Genomic DNA, 12,587 nt, shown 5'->3' with positions numbered 1-12,587 from the left:
TGTGGTTGGAACTGCTGTTGTTGTTGTTTGAGCTGCAGTTGTTGTTGTTGGAGCTGCTGTGGTGGTTTGTAGGGCCGGTGTGGTTGTTGGTGAAGATGTGGTTGTTGGAGCAGCTGTGGTTGAGATTGGAACGGCTGTGGTTGTTGGAATTTCAGTCCTTGTTCGAGCAGCAGTGGTTATTGTTTGAGCTGTCGTCGACATTGTATGAGCTGCAGTTGTTGGTGTTGGAGCAGCTGTGGTTGTTGTTGGAGTGGCTGTGGTTGTTGTTGGAGTGGCTGTGGTTGTTGTATGAGCTGCTGTTGTTGTTTTTGGAGCAGCTGTGGTTGTTGTTGGAGTTGGTGTTGTTGTTGGAGCTGCTGTAATTGTTGTTGGAGCGGCTGTGGATGATGTTGGAACGGCTGTGGTTGTTGGAATTTCAGTCCTTGTTCGAGCAGCAGTGGTTATTGTTTGAGCTGTCGTCGACATTGTATGAGCTGCAGTTGTTGGTGTTGGAGCAGCTGTGGTTGTTGTTGGAGTGGCTGTGGTTGTTGTTGGAGTGGCTGTGGTTGTTGTATGAGCTGCTGTTGTTGTTTTTGGAGCAGCTGTGGTTGTTGTTGGAGTTGGTGTTGTTGTTGGAGCTGCTGTAATTGTTGTTGGAGCGGCTGTGGATGATGTTGGAGCCGGAATGGTGCTTGTTGGAACTTTTGTGGTGGTTTGTGGGGCTACTGTGGTTGTTGTAGCTGCTGTCAGAGTTGTCGGAGCAGCTGTGGTTGTTGGAGCAGCTGTGGTTGTAGTTCGAGCTGAAGTTGTTGGTGTTGGAGCAGCTGTGGTTGTTGTTTGAGCAGCTATAATTGGTGTTGGAGCTGTTGTGGTTGTTGTTGTTGTTGGAGCTGCTGTAGTGGTTGTGGGAGCAGCTGTGGTTGTGGGAGCAGCTGTGATGGTTGTTGGAACTGCAGTGGTAGTTGTGGGAGAAGCTGTGTTTGACGTTGTATGAGCTGCAGTGGTTGGTGTTGGAGCAGCCATTGTTGTTGGAGCGGCTGGAGTTGGAGTCGGTGTGGGTGTTGTGGGAGCTGCTGTGGTTGTTGTTGGAGCAGCTGTGGATGTATTTGGAACAGCTGTGGTTGTTGTTTGAGCAGCTATAATTGGTGTTGGAGCTGTTGTGGTTGTTGTTGTTGTTGGAGCTGCTGTAGTGGTTGTGGGAGCAGCTGTGGTTGTGGGAGCAGCTGTGATGGTTGTTGGAACTGCAGTGGTAGTTGTGGGAGAAGCTGTGTTTGACGTTGTATGAGCTGCAGTGGTTGGTGTTGGAGCAGCCATTGTTGTTGGAGCGGCTGGAGTTGGAGTCGGTGTGGGTGTTGTGGGAGCTGCTGTGGTTGTTGTTGGAGCAGCTGTGGCTGCTTTTGGAGTCGGTGTGGTTGTTGTTGGATTTGCTGTCGTCGTTGTTTTAGCTGCAGTGGTTGGTGTTGGAGCAGCTGTGGTTGTTGCTGGAGCTGATGTGGTCTTTGTTGGAGCCGCTGTGTTTGTTGTTGGAGCTGCAGTGATTGTTGTTGGAGCTGCAGTGGTTGTTGTTGGAGCCGCTGTGGCTGCTTTTGGAGTCGGTGTGGTTGTTGTTGGAGTTGTTGTCGTCGTTGTTGGAGCTGCAGTGGTTGGTGTTGGAGCAGCTGTGGTTGTTGCTGGAGCTGATGTGGTCTTTGTTGGAGCCGCTGTGTTTGTTGTTGGAGCAGCTGTGGTTGTTGTTTGAGTAGCTATTGTTGGTGTTGGAGCTGTTGTGGTTGTTTTTGTTGTTGGAGTTGCTGTCATAGTTGTAGGAGCAGCTGTGGTTGTAGATGGAACAGCTGTGGTTGTTGTTGGTGCAGCTGTGGTTGGTGTTGGAGATGATGTTGTCGTTGTTGGAGCAGCTGTGGATGTCATTGGAGCAGCTGTGGTTGTTGATTTAGATGCTGTGGTTGTTGTTGGAGCAGCTGTGGTTTGTGTTGGACATGTTGTTGTGGCTGTCGGAGCGACTGTGGTTGTTGTTGGAGCAGCTGTGGTTTGTGTTGGAGATGTTGTTGTGGCTGTAGGAGCTGCTGTGGTTGTTGGAGCAACTGTGGTTTTTGGATCAATTGTGGATGTGGTTGGAACTGCTGTTGTTGTTGTTTGAGCTGCAGTTGTTGTTGTTGGAGCTGCTGTGGTGGTTTGTAGGGCCGGTGTGGTTGTTGGAGAAGATGTGGTTGTTGGAGCAGCTGTGGTTAAGATTGGAACGGCTGTGGTTGTTGGAATTTCAGTCCTTGTTCGAGCAGCAGTGGTTATTGTTTGAGCTGTCGTCGACATTGTATGAGCTGCAGTTGTTGGTGTTGGAGCAGCTGTGGTTGTTGTTGGAGTGGCTGTGGTTGTTGTTGGAGTGGCTGTGGTTGTTGTATGAGCTGCTGTTGTTGTTTTTGGAGCAGCTGTGGTTGTTGTTGGAGTCGGTGTTGTTGTTGGAGCTGCTGTAATTGTTGTTGGAGCGGCTGTGGATGATGTTGGAGCCGGAATGGTGCTTGTTGGAACTTTTGTGGTGGTTTGTGGGGCTACTGTGGTTGTTGTAGCTGCTGTCAGAGTTGTAGGAGCAGCTGTGGTTGTTGGAGCAGCTGTGGTTGTAGTTCGAGCTGAAGTTGTTGGTGTTGGAGCAGCTGTGGTTGTTGTTTGAGCAGCTATAATTGGTGTTGGAGCTGTTGTGGTTGTGGTTGTTGTTGGAGTTGCTGTCATAGTTTTAGGAGCAGCTGTGGTTGTTGGAGCCGCTGTGGATGTATTTGGAAGAGCTGTGGTTGTTGTTTGAGCAGCTATAATTGGTGTTGGAGCTGTTGTGGTTGTTGTTGTTGTTGGAGCTGCTGTAGTGGTTGTGGGAGCAGCTGTGGTTGTGGGAGCAGCTGTGATGGTTGTTGGAACTGCAGTGGTAGTTGTGGGAGAAGCTGTGTTTGACGTTGTATGAGCTGCAGTGGTTGGTGTTGGAGCAGCCATTGTTGTTGGAGCGGCTGGAGTTGGAGTCGGTGTGGGTGTTGTGGGAGCTGCTGTGGTTGTTGTTGGAGCAGCTGTGGCTGCTTTTGGAGTCGGTGTGGTTGTTGTTGGATTTGCTGTCGTCGTTGTTTTAGCTGCAGTGGTTGGTGTTGGAGCAGCTGTGGTTGTTGCTGGAGCTGATGTGGTCTTTGTTGGAGCCGCTGTGTTTGTTGTTGGAGCTGCAGTGATTGTTGTTGGAGCTGCAGTGGTTGTTGTTGGAGCCGCTGTGGCTGCTTTTGGAGTCGGTGTGGTTGTTGTTGGAGTTGTTGTCGTCGTTGTTGGAGCTGCAGTGGTTGGTGTTGGAGCAGCTGTGGTTGTTGCTGGAGCTGATGTGGTCTTTGTTGGAGCCGCTGTGTTTGTTGTTGGAGCAGCTGTGGTTGTTGTTGGAGCTGCAGTGGTGGTTGTTGGTGCAGCAAAAGTTGTTGTTGGAGCGGTTGTGGTTGTAGTTGGAGTGGCTGTGGTCGTCGTAAGAGCAGCTGTGGTTGTTGATGGAGTGGCTGTGGTTGTTGTATCAGCTGTGGTTGTTGTTAGAGCTGCAGTGGTGGATGTTTGAGCAATTGTGGTTGTTGTTGGGGCGGCTGTGGTTGTTGTTGATGCAGCTGTGGATGTTGTTGGAGCAGCTGTGGTCGTTGTTGGAGCTGCAGTGGTGGTAGTTGGAGCAGCTGTGGTTGGAGCTGCAGTGGTGGTTGTTGGAGCAACTGTGGCTGTTGTTGCTGTAGTTGTTGTTGGAGCTGTGGTTGTTGATGCAGTTGTCATTGTTGGAGCAGCTGTGGTTGTTGTTGGCGTGGCTGTGGTTGTTGTTGGAGCAGCTGTGGTTGTTGTTGGATCAGCTGTGGTTGTTATTGGAGGAGCTGTTGTTGTTGGAGCTGCAGTGGTGGATGTTGGAGCAGCTGTGGTTGTTGTTGGTGCAGCAGAAGTTGTTGTTGTAGCGGTTGTGGTTGTTGTTGGAGCGGCTCTGGTCATTGTTAGAGCGGCTGTGGTTGTTGTTGGACTGGCTGTGGTTGTTGTGTAAGCTGTGGTTGTTGTTGGAGAAGCTGTGGTCATTGTTGGAGATGCAGTGGTGGTTGTTGGTGCAGCAGAAGTTGTTGTTGGAGCGGTTGTGGTTGTTGTTGGAGTGGCTGTGGTCGTTGTTAGAGTGGCTGTGGTTGTTGTTGGAGTGGCTGTGATTGTTGTATCAGCTGTGGTTGTTGTTAGAGCTGCAGTTGTGGTTGTTTGAGCAATTGTGGTTGTTGTTGGGGCGGCTGTGGTCGTTGTTGCTGTAGTTGTTGTTGGAGCTGTGGTTGTTGTTGGAGCGGCTATGGTTGTTGTTGATGCAGCTGTGGATGTTGTTGGAGCAGCTGTGGTCGTTGTTGCTGTAGTTGTTGTTGGAGCTGTGGTTGTTGTTGGAGCGGCTGTGGTTGTTGTTGAAGCTGCAGTGGTGGTAGTTGGAGCAGCTGTGGTTGGAGCTGCAGTGGTGGTTGTTGGAGCAGCTGTGGCTGTTGTTGCTGTAGGTGTTGTTGGAGCTGTGGTTGTTGTTGGAGCGGCTGTGGTTGTTGTTGAAGCTGCAGTGGTGGTTGTTGGTGCAGCTATGGTTGTTGTTGCTGTGGTTGTTGTTGGAGCAGTTGTGGTTGTTGTTGGAGCAGCTGTGGTTGTTGTTGGAGCAGCTGTGGTTGTTGATGGTGCAGCAGATGTTGTTGTTGGAGCGGTTGTGGTTGTTGTTGGAGTGGGTATGTTTGTTGTTGAAGCTGCAGTGGTGGTTGTTGGTGCAGCTATGGTTGTTGTTGGCGCGGCTGTGGTTGGTGTTGGAGAAGCTGTTGTTGTTGTTGGAGCTGCTGTCGTGGTTGTATGAGTAGCTGTGTTTGTGGAAGCAGCTGTTGTCGTTGTTGGAGCTGCAGTGGATGATATTGGAGCAGATGTGGTTGTTGTTTTAGCTGCTGTGGTTGTTGTAGGAGCTGCTGTGGTTGTTGTTGGAGCAGCTGTGGTTTGTGTTGGAGATGTTGTTGTGGCTGTAGGAGCTGTTGTGGTTATTGGAGCAGCTGTGGTTGTTGTTGGAGTGGCTGTGGTTGTTGTTTGAGCTGCTGTTGTTGTTTTTGAAGCAGCTGTGGTTGTTGTTTGAGCAGCTGTGGTTGTTGTTTGAGCAGCTATTGTTGGTGTTGGAGCTGTTGTGGTTGTTGTTGGTGCAGCTATGGTTGTTGTTGGCGCGGCTGTGGTTGGTGTTGGAGAAGCTGTTGTTGTTGTTGGAGCTGCTGTCGTGGTTGTATGAGTAGCTGTGGTTGTTGGAGCAGCTGTTGTGGTTGTTGGAGCTGCAGTGGATGGTATTGGAGCAGATGTGGTTGTTGTTTTAGCTGCTGTGGTTGTTGTAGGAGCTGCTGTGGTTGTTGTTGGAGCAGCTGTGGTTTGTGTTGGAGATGTTCTTGTGGCTGTAGGAGCTGTTGTGGTTATTGGAGCAGCTGTGGTTGTTGTTGGAGTGGCTGTGGTTGTTGTTTGAGCTGCTGTTGTTGTTTTTGAAGCAGCTGTGGTTGTTGTTTGAGCAGCTGTGGTTGTTGTTTGAGCAGCTATTGTTGGTGTTGGAGCTGTTGTGGTTGTTGTTGTTGTTGGAGTTGCTGTCATAGTTGTAGGAGCAGCTGTGGTTGTTGGACCGGCTGTGGTTGTAGATGGAACAGCTGTGGTTGGTGTTGGGGATGATGTTGTCGTTGTTGGAGCTGCAGTGGATGTCATTGGAGCAGCTGTGGTTGTTGATTTAGATGCTGTGGTTGATGTTGGAGCAGCTGTGGTTGGTGTTGGAGATGATGTTGTCGTTGTTGGAGCTGCTGTCGTCATTGTTGGAGCTGCAGTGGATGTTGTTGGAGCAGATGTGGTTGTTGTTTTAGCTGCTGTGGTTGTTGTTGGAGCAGCTGTGGTTTGTGTTGGAGATGTTCTTTTGGCTGTAGGAGCTGCTGTGGTTGTTGGAGCAGCTGTGGTTGTTGGAGCAGCTGTCGTCATTGTTGGAGCTGCAGTGGATGTTATTGGAGCAGATGTGGTTGTTGTTTTAGCTGCTGTGGTTGTTGTAGGAGCTACTGTCGTTGTTGTTGGAGCAGCTGTGGTTGTTGTTGGAGGTGTTCTTTTGGCTGTAGGAGCTGCTGTGGTTGTTTGAGCAGCTGTGGTTTTTGGATCAATTGTGGATGAGGTTGGAACAGCTGTTGTTGTTGTTTGAGCTGCAGTTGTTGTTGTTGCAGCTGCTGTGGTGGTTTGTGGGGCCGGTGTGGTTGTTGGAGAAGATGTGGTTGTTGGAGCAGCTGTGGTTGAGATTGGAGCGGCTGTGGTTGTTGGAATTGCAGTCCTTGTTCGAGTAGCAGTGGTTATTGTTTGAGTTGTCGTCGACATTGTATGAGCTGCAGTGGTTGGTGTTGGAGCAGCTGTGGTTGTTGTTGGAGTGGCTGTGGTTGTTGTTTGAGCTGCTGTTGTTGTTTTTGAAGCAGCTGTGGTTGTTGTTTGAGCAGCTGTGGTTGTTGTTTGAGCAGCTATTGTTGGTGTTGGAGCTGTTGTGGTTGTTGTTGTTGTTGGAGTTGCTGTCATAGTTGTAGGAGCAGCTGTGGTTGTTCGAGCAGCTGTGGTTGTAGATGGAACAGCTGTGGTTGTTGTTGGTGCAGCTGTGGTTGGTGTTGGAGATGATGTTATCGTTGTTGGAGCTGCAGTGGATGTCATTGGAGCAGCTGTGGTTGTTGATTTAGATGCTGTGGTTGATGTTGGAGCAGCTGTGGTTGGTGTTGGAGATGATGTTGACGTTGTTGGAGCTGCTGTCGCCATTGTTGGAGCTGCAGTGGATGTTATTGGAGCAGATGTGGTTGTTGTTTTAGCTGCTGTGATTGTTGTTGGAGCAGCTGTGGTTTGTGTTGGAGATGTTGTTGTGGCTGTAGGAGCTGCAGTGGTTGGTGTTGGAGCAGCTGTGGTTGTTGTTTGAGCAGCTATTGTTGGTGTTGGAGCTGTTGTGGTTGTTGTTGTTGTTGGAGTTGCTGTCAAAGTTGTAGAAGCAGCTGTGGTTGTTCGAGCAGCTTTGGTTGTAGATGGAACAGCTGTGGTTGTTGTTGGTGCAGCTGTGGTTGGTGTTGGAGATGATGTTATCGTTGTTGGAGCTGCAGTGGATGTCATTGGAGCAGCTGTGGTTGTTGATTTAGATGCTTTGGTTGATGTTGGAGCAGCTGTGGTTGGTGTTGGAGATGATGTTGACGTTGTTGGAGCTGCTGTCGCCATTGTTGGAGCTGCAGTGGATGTTGTTGGAGCAGATGTGGTTGTTGTTTTAGCTGCTGTGATTGTTGTTGGAGCAGCTGTGGTTTGTCTTGGAGATGTTGTTGTGGCTGTAGGAGCTGCTGTGGTTGTTGTCGCCATTGTTGGAGCTGCAGTGGATGTGGTTGGAACAGCTGTTGTTGTTGTTGTTGGAGTTGCTGTCAAAGTTGTAGAAGCAGCTGTGGTTGTTCGAGCAGCTTTGGTTGTAGATGGAACAGCTGTGGTTGTTGTTGGTGCAGCTGTGGTTGGTGTTGGAGATGATGTTATCGTTGTTGGAGCTGCAGTGGATGTCATTGGAGCAGCTGTGGTTGTTGATTTAGATGCTGTGGTTGATGTTGGAGCAGCTGTGGTTGGTGTTGGAGATGATGTTGACGTTGTTGGAGCTGCTGTCGCCATTGTTGGAGCTGCAGTGGATGTTATTGGAGCAGATGTGGTTGTTGTTTTAGCTGCTGTGATTGTTGTTGGAGCAGCTGTGGTTTGTCTTGGAGATGTTGTTGTGGCTGTAGGAGCTGCTGTGGTTGTTGTCGCCATTGTTGGAGCTGCAGTGGATGTGGTTGGAACAGCTGTTGTTGTTGTTGTTTGAGATGCAGTTGTTGTTGTTGGAGCTGCTGTGGTGGTTTGTGGGGCTGGTGTAGTTGTTGGAGAAGATGTGGTTGTTGGAGCAGCTGTGGTTGAGATTGGAACGGCTGTGGTTGTTGGAATTGCAGTGGTTGTAGTTGGAGCTTGTGTCGTCGTTTTTGGAGTTGTTTTCGTGGTCGTAGGAACAGCTGTTGTTGTTGGAGCAGCTGTGGTTGGAGATGGAACAGCTGTGGTTGTTTTTTGAGCTTGTGTCGTCGTTTTTGGAGTTGTTTTCGTGGTCGTAGGAACAGCTGTTGTTGTTGGAGCAGCTGTGGTTGGAGATGGAACAGCTGTGGTTGTTTTTTGAGCTGAAGTTGTTGGTGTTGGAGCAGCTGTGGTTGTTGTTTGAGCAGCTGTGGTTGTTGTTTGAGCAGCTATAATTGGTGTTGGAGCTGTTGTGGTTGTTGTTGTTTTTGGAGTTGCTGTCATAGTTGTAGGAGCAGCTGTGGTTGTTGGAGCCGCTGTGGATGTATTTGGAACAGCTGTGGTTGTTGTTTGAGTTGCAGTTGTTGGTGTTGGACTGGCTGTGGTTGTTGTGTCAGCTGTGGTTGTTGTTGGTGCAGCTGTGGTTGTTATTGGAGCTGCAGTGGTTGTTGTTGGAGCAGCAGTGGTTGTTGTAGCTGCAGTGGTTGTTGTAGCAGCTGTGGTTGTTGTTTGTGCAGCTGTGGTTGTTGTTGGAGAAGCTGTGGTTGTTGTATCAGCTGTGGTTGTTGTTAGAGCTGCAGTGGTGGTTGTTTGAGCAATTGTGATTGTTGTTGATGTAGCTGTGGATGTTGTTGGAGCAGCTGTGGTCGTTGTTGGAGCTGCAGTGGTGGTAGTTGTAGCAGCTGTGGTTGGAGCTGCAGTGGTGGTTGTTGGAGCAGCTGTGGCTGTTGTTGGTGTAGTTGTTGTTGGAGCTGTAGTTGTTGATGCAGTTGCCATTGTTGGAAAAGCTGTGGTTGTTGTTGGAGCTGCTGTCGTTGTTGTAGGATCAGCTGTGGATGTTGGAGCAGCTGTGGTTGTTGTTGGAGCGGCTATGGTTGTTGTTGAAGCTGCAGTGGTGGTTGTTGGTGCAGCTATGGTTGTTGATGAAGCAGCTGTGTTTATTGTCGCAGCTGTGGTTGGTGTTTGAGTAGCTGTGGTTGTTGTTGGAAATGAACTTTTTGTTGTTGGAGCTGCATTGGTTGTTGTTGGAACAGCTATGGTTGCTGTTGGAGAAGCTGTTGTTATTGTTGGAAATGAACTTTTTGTTGTTGGAGCTGCAGTGGTTGTTGTTGGAGCAGCTTTGCTTGTTTTTGGAAATGCAGTTGTGGTTGTTGGAGCAGCTATGGTTGGTGTTGGAGAAGCTGTTGTTGTTGTTTGAGCTGCAGTGGATGTCATTGGAGAAGCTGTGGTTGTTGATTTAGATGCTATGGTTGTTGTTGGAGCAGCTGTGGTTGGTGTTGGAGATGATGTTGTCGTTGTTGGAGCTGCTGTCGTCATTGTTGGAGCTGCAGTGGATGTTATTAGAGCAAATGTGGTTGTTGTTTTCGCTGCTGTGGTTGTTGTAGGAGCTGCTGTGGTTGTTGGTGGAGCAGCTGTGGTTTGTGTTGGAGATGTTGTTGTGGCTGTTGGAGCTGCTGTGGTTTTTGGATCAATTGTGGATGTGGTTGGAACAGCTGTTGTTGTTGTTTGAGCTGCAGTTGTTGTTGTTGCAGCTGCTGTGGTGGTTTGTGGGGCTGGTGTGGTTGTTGGAGAAGATGTGGTTGTTGGAGCAGCTGTGGTTGAGATTGGAGCGGCTGTGGTTGTTGGAATTGCAGTCCTTGTTCGAGCAGCAGTGGTTTGTTTTGTTTGAGCTGTCGTCGACATTGTATGAGCTGCAGTGGTTGGTGTAGCAGCTGTGGTTGTTGTTTGTGCAGCTGTGGTCGTTGTTGGAGCTGCAGTGGTGGTTGTTGGTGCAGCAGAAGATGTTGTTGGAGCGGTTGTTGTTGGAGTGGCTGTGGTCGTTGTTAGAGCAGCTGTGGTTGTTGTTGGAGTGGCTGTGGTTGTTGTATCAGCTGTGGTTGTTGTTAGAGCTGCAGTGGTGGTTGTTTGAGCAATTGTAATTGTTGTTGATGTAGCTGTGGATGTTGTTGGAGCAGCTGTGGTCGTTGTTGGAGCTGCAGTGGTGGTAGTTGGAGCAGCTGTGGTTGGAGCTGCAGTGGTGGTTGTTGGAGCAGCTGTGGCTGTTGTTGCTGTAGTTGTTGTTGGAGCTGTAGTTGTTGATGCAGTTGTCATTGTTGGAGAAGCTGTGGTTGTTGTTGGAGCTGCTGTCGTGGATGTAGGATCAGCTGTGGTCGTTGTTGGAGCAGCTGTGTTTATTGTTGCAGCTGTGGTTGGTGTTGGAGTAGCTGTGTTTGTTGTTGGAAATGAACTTTTTATTGTTGGAGCTGCAGTGGTTGTTGTTGGAACAGCTATGGTTGGTGTTGGAGAAGCTGTTGTTATTGTTGGAAATGAACTTTTTGTTGTTGGAGCTGCAGTAGTTGTTGTTGGAGCTGTGGTTGTTGGTGGGGCGGCTGTGGTTGTTGTTGACGCATCTGTGGTTGATGTTGGTGCAGCTGTGGTTGTTGTTTTTGTAGCTGTGGTTGTTGTTTTATCGGCTGTGGTTGTTGTTGGAGCAGCTGTGGTTGTTGTTTTAGCGGCTGTGGTTGTTGTTGGAGCGGCTGTGGTTGTTGTTTGTGTAGCTGTAGTTGTTGTTGGAGCAGCTGTGGTTGTTGTTAGAGCTGCAGTGGTGGTTGTTGGAGCAGCTGTGGTCTTTGTTGGGGCGGCTGTTGTTTTTGTTGATGCAGCTGTGGTTGTTGTTGGAGCAGCTGTGGTTGTTGTTGGAGCTGCTGTCGTGGTTGTAATTGCAGGTGTGGTTGTTGGAGCAGCTGTCGTCGTTGTTGGTGCAGCTGTGGTTGTTGTTGGAGCGGATGTAGTTGTTTTTGGATCTGCAGTGGTGGTTGTTTGAGATGCAGCTATGGTTGTTGTTGGAGCAGCTGTCGTCGTTTTTGGTGCGGCTGTGGTTGTTGTCGGAGCGGATGTAGCTGTTGTTGGATCTGCAGTGGTGGTTGTTGGAGCTGCAGTGGTTGTTGTTGGAGCAGCTGTGGTTGTTGTTGGTGCAGCTGTAGTTGTTGGAACAGCGGTAGTTGATGTTGGAGCTGCAGTGGTGGTTGTTGGAGCTGCAGTGGTGGTTGTTGCAGAGGCTGTGGTTGTTGTTGAAACTGCTGTTGTGGTTTGTGGGGCTACTGTGGTTGTTATAGCTGCTAACATAGTTGTAGGAGCAGCTGTGGTTGTTGAACCTGCTGTGGTTGTAGTTGGAGCTGCTATTGTCGTTTTTGGACAAGCTGTGGTTGTTGTAGGAGCTGCTGTGGTTAGTGTTGGAACTGCTGTGGTTGTTGTTGGAGCTGATGTGGTTGTTGTTGTAGCAGCTGTGTTTGTTGTTTGAGGAGCTGTGGTTGTTGATTTAGCTGCTGTTGTGACTGTAGGAGCTGCTGTGGTTGTTGGAGCTGCTGTGGTGGTTTGTGAGGCTGCTGTGGTTGTTCCTGTTGGAGCTGTTTTTATACTTGAAGGAGCAGCTGTGGTTGTTGGAGCAGCTGTGGTTGTAGTTGGAGCAGCTGTGGTTGTTGTTTGACCTGCTGTCGTCGTTGTTGGAACGGCTGTCATGGTTGTTGGAGCAGCTGTTGTTGTTGGAGCAGCTGTGGTTGTTATTGGAGCGGCTGTGGTTGTTGTTAGAGCTGCAGTGGTGGTTGTTGGAATAGCTGTGGTTGTTGTTGGAGTAGCTGTGGTTGTTGTTGGAGCTGCAGTTGTGGTTGTTGGGTCGGCTGTGGTTGTTGTTGGAGCTGCAGTAGTTGTTGTTGGAGCTGTGATTGTTGGTGGGGGGGCTGTGGTTGTTGTTGATGCATCTGTGATTGATGTTAGTGTAGCTGTGGTTGTTGTTGGAGCAGCTGTGGTTGTTGTTTTAGCGGCTGTGGTTGTTATTGGAGCAGCTGTGGTTGTTGTTTTAGTGGCTGTGGTTGTTATTGGAGCAGCTGTGGTTGTTGTTGGAGCGGCTGTATTTGTTGTTGGAGCTGTGATTATTTGTGGGGCGGCTGTGGTTGTTGTTGATGCACCTGTGGTTGATGTTGGTGCAGCTGTGGTTCTTGTTGGTGTAGCTGTGTTTGTTGGAGCAGCTGTGGTTGTTGTTTTAGCAGCTGTGGTTGTTATTGGAGTAGCTGCTGTTGTTGTCAGAGCTGCAGTGGTAGTTCTTTGAGCAGCTGTTGTTGTTGTTGGGGCAGCTGTGGTTTTTGTTGATACAGCTGTGGTTGTTGTTGGGGCAGCTGCGGTCGTTGTTGGAGCTGCAGTGGTTGTTGTTTCTGTGGTTGTTGTTGGAGAAGCTGTGGTGGTTGTTGATGCACCTGTGGATGATGTTGGTGCAGCTGTGGTTGTTGTTGGTGTAGCTGTGTTTGTTGGAGCGGCTGTGGTTGTTGTTTTAGCAGCTGTGGTTGTTATTGGAGCAGCTGTGGTTGTTGTTTCAGCGGCTGTGGTTGTTGTTGGAGCAGCTGCTGTTGTTGTCAGAGCTGCAGTGGTAGTTCTTTGAGCAGCTGTTGTTGTTGTTGGGGCGGCTGTGGTTTTTGTTGATACAGCTGTGGTTGTTGTTGGGGCAGCTGCGGTCGTTGTTGGATCTGCAGTGGTTGTTGTTTCTGTAGTTGTTGTTGGAGAAGCTGTGGTGGTTGTTGGAGCTGCTGTCGTGGTTGAAGGAGCAGCTGTGGTTGTTGGAGCAG

General features: G+C 49.4%; 2 protein-coding genes across 2 annotated transcripts; both read right to left on the bottom strand.

Annotated features, from left to right (window-relative positions):
- Positions 1–3,079: 3,079 nt before the first annotated feature.
- On the bottom strand, positions 3,080–5,553 carry LOC136177537 (mucin-2-like; the record flags this gene model as incomplete). The annotated part of the gene is made up of 2 exons (XM_065950965.1): positions 3,080–3,377; positions 3,464–5,553. Coding segments are annotated over 2 exons (2,388 nt in total), but the record flags the coding sequence as incomplete, so codon positions are not given.
- A 1,026-nt stretch (positions 5,554–6,579) lies between these two features.
- Positions 6,580–11,729, bottom strand: LOC136177536 (uncharacterized; the record flags this gene model as incomplete). Its single annotated transcript, XM_065950964.1, has 4 exons — positions 11,629–11,729; positions 11,391–11,522; positions 10,633–11,231; positions 6,580–7,895 (listed from the first exon to the last, which is right to left on the bottom strand). Coding segments are annotated over exons 1-4 (2,148 nt in total), but the record flags the coding sequence as incomplete, so codon positions are not given.
- Between the last annotated feature and the right edge of the window lie 858 nt (positions 11,730–12,587).

The sequence above is a fragment of the Labrus bergylta genome, chromosome 22, assembly GCF_963930695.1.
Source record: "Labrus bergylta chromosome 22, fLabBer1.1, whole genome shotgun sequence".
Classification (NCBI taxonomy): Eukaryota; Metazoa; Chordata; class Actinopteri; order Labriformes; family Labridae; genus Labrus; species Labrus bergylta.
Note: the sequence above shows the minus strand (reverse complement) of the source record. Positions and strands in the feature narration are given on the sequence as shown.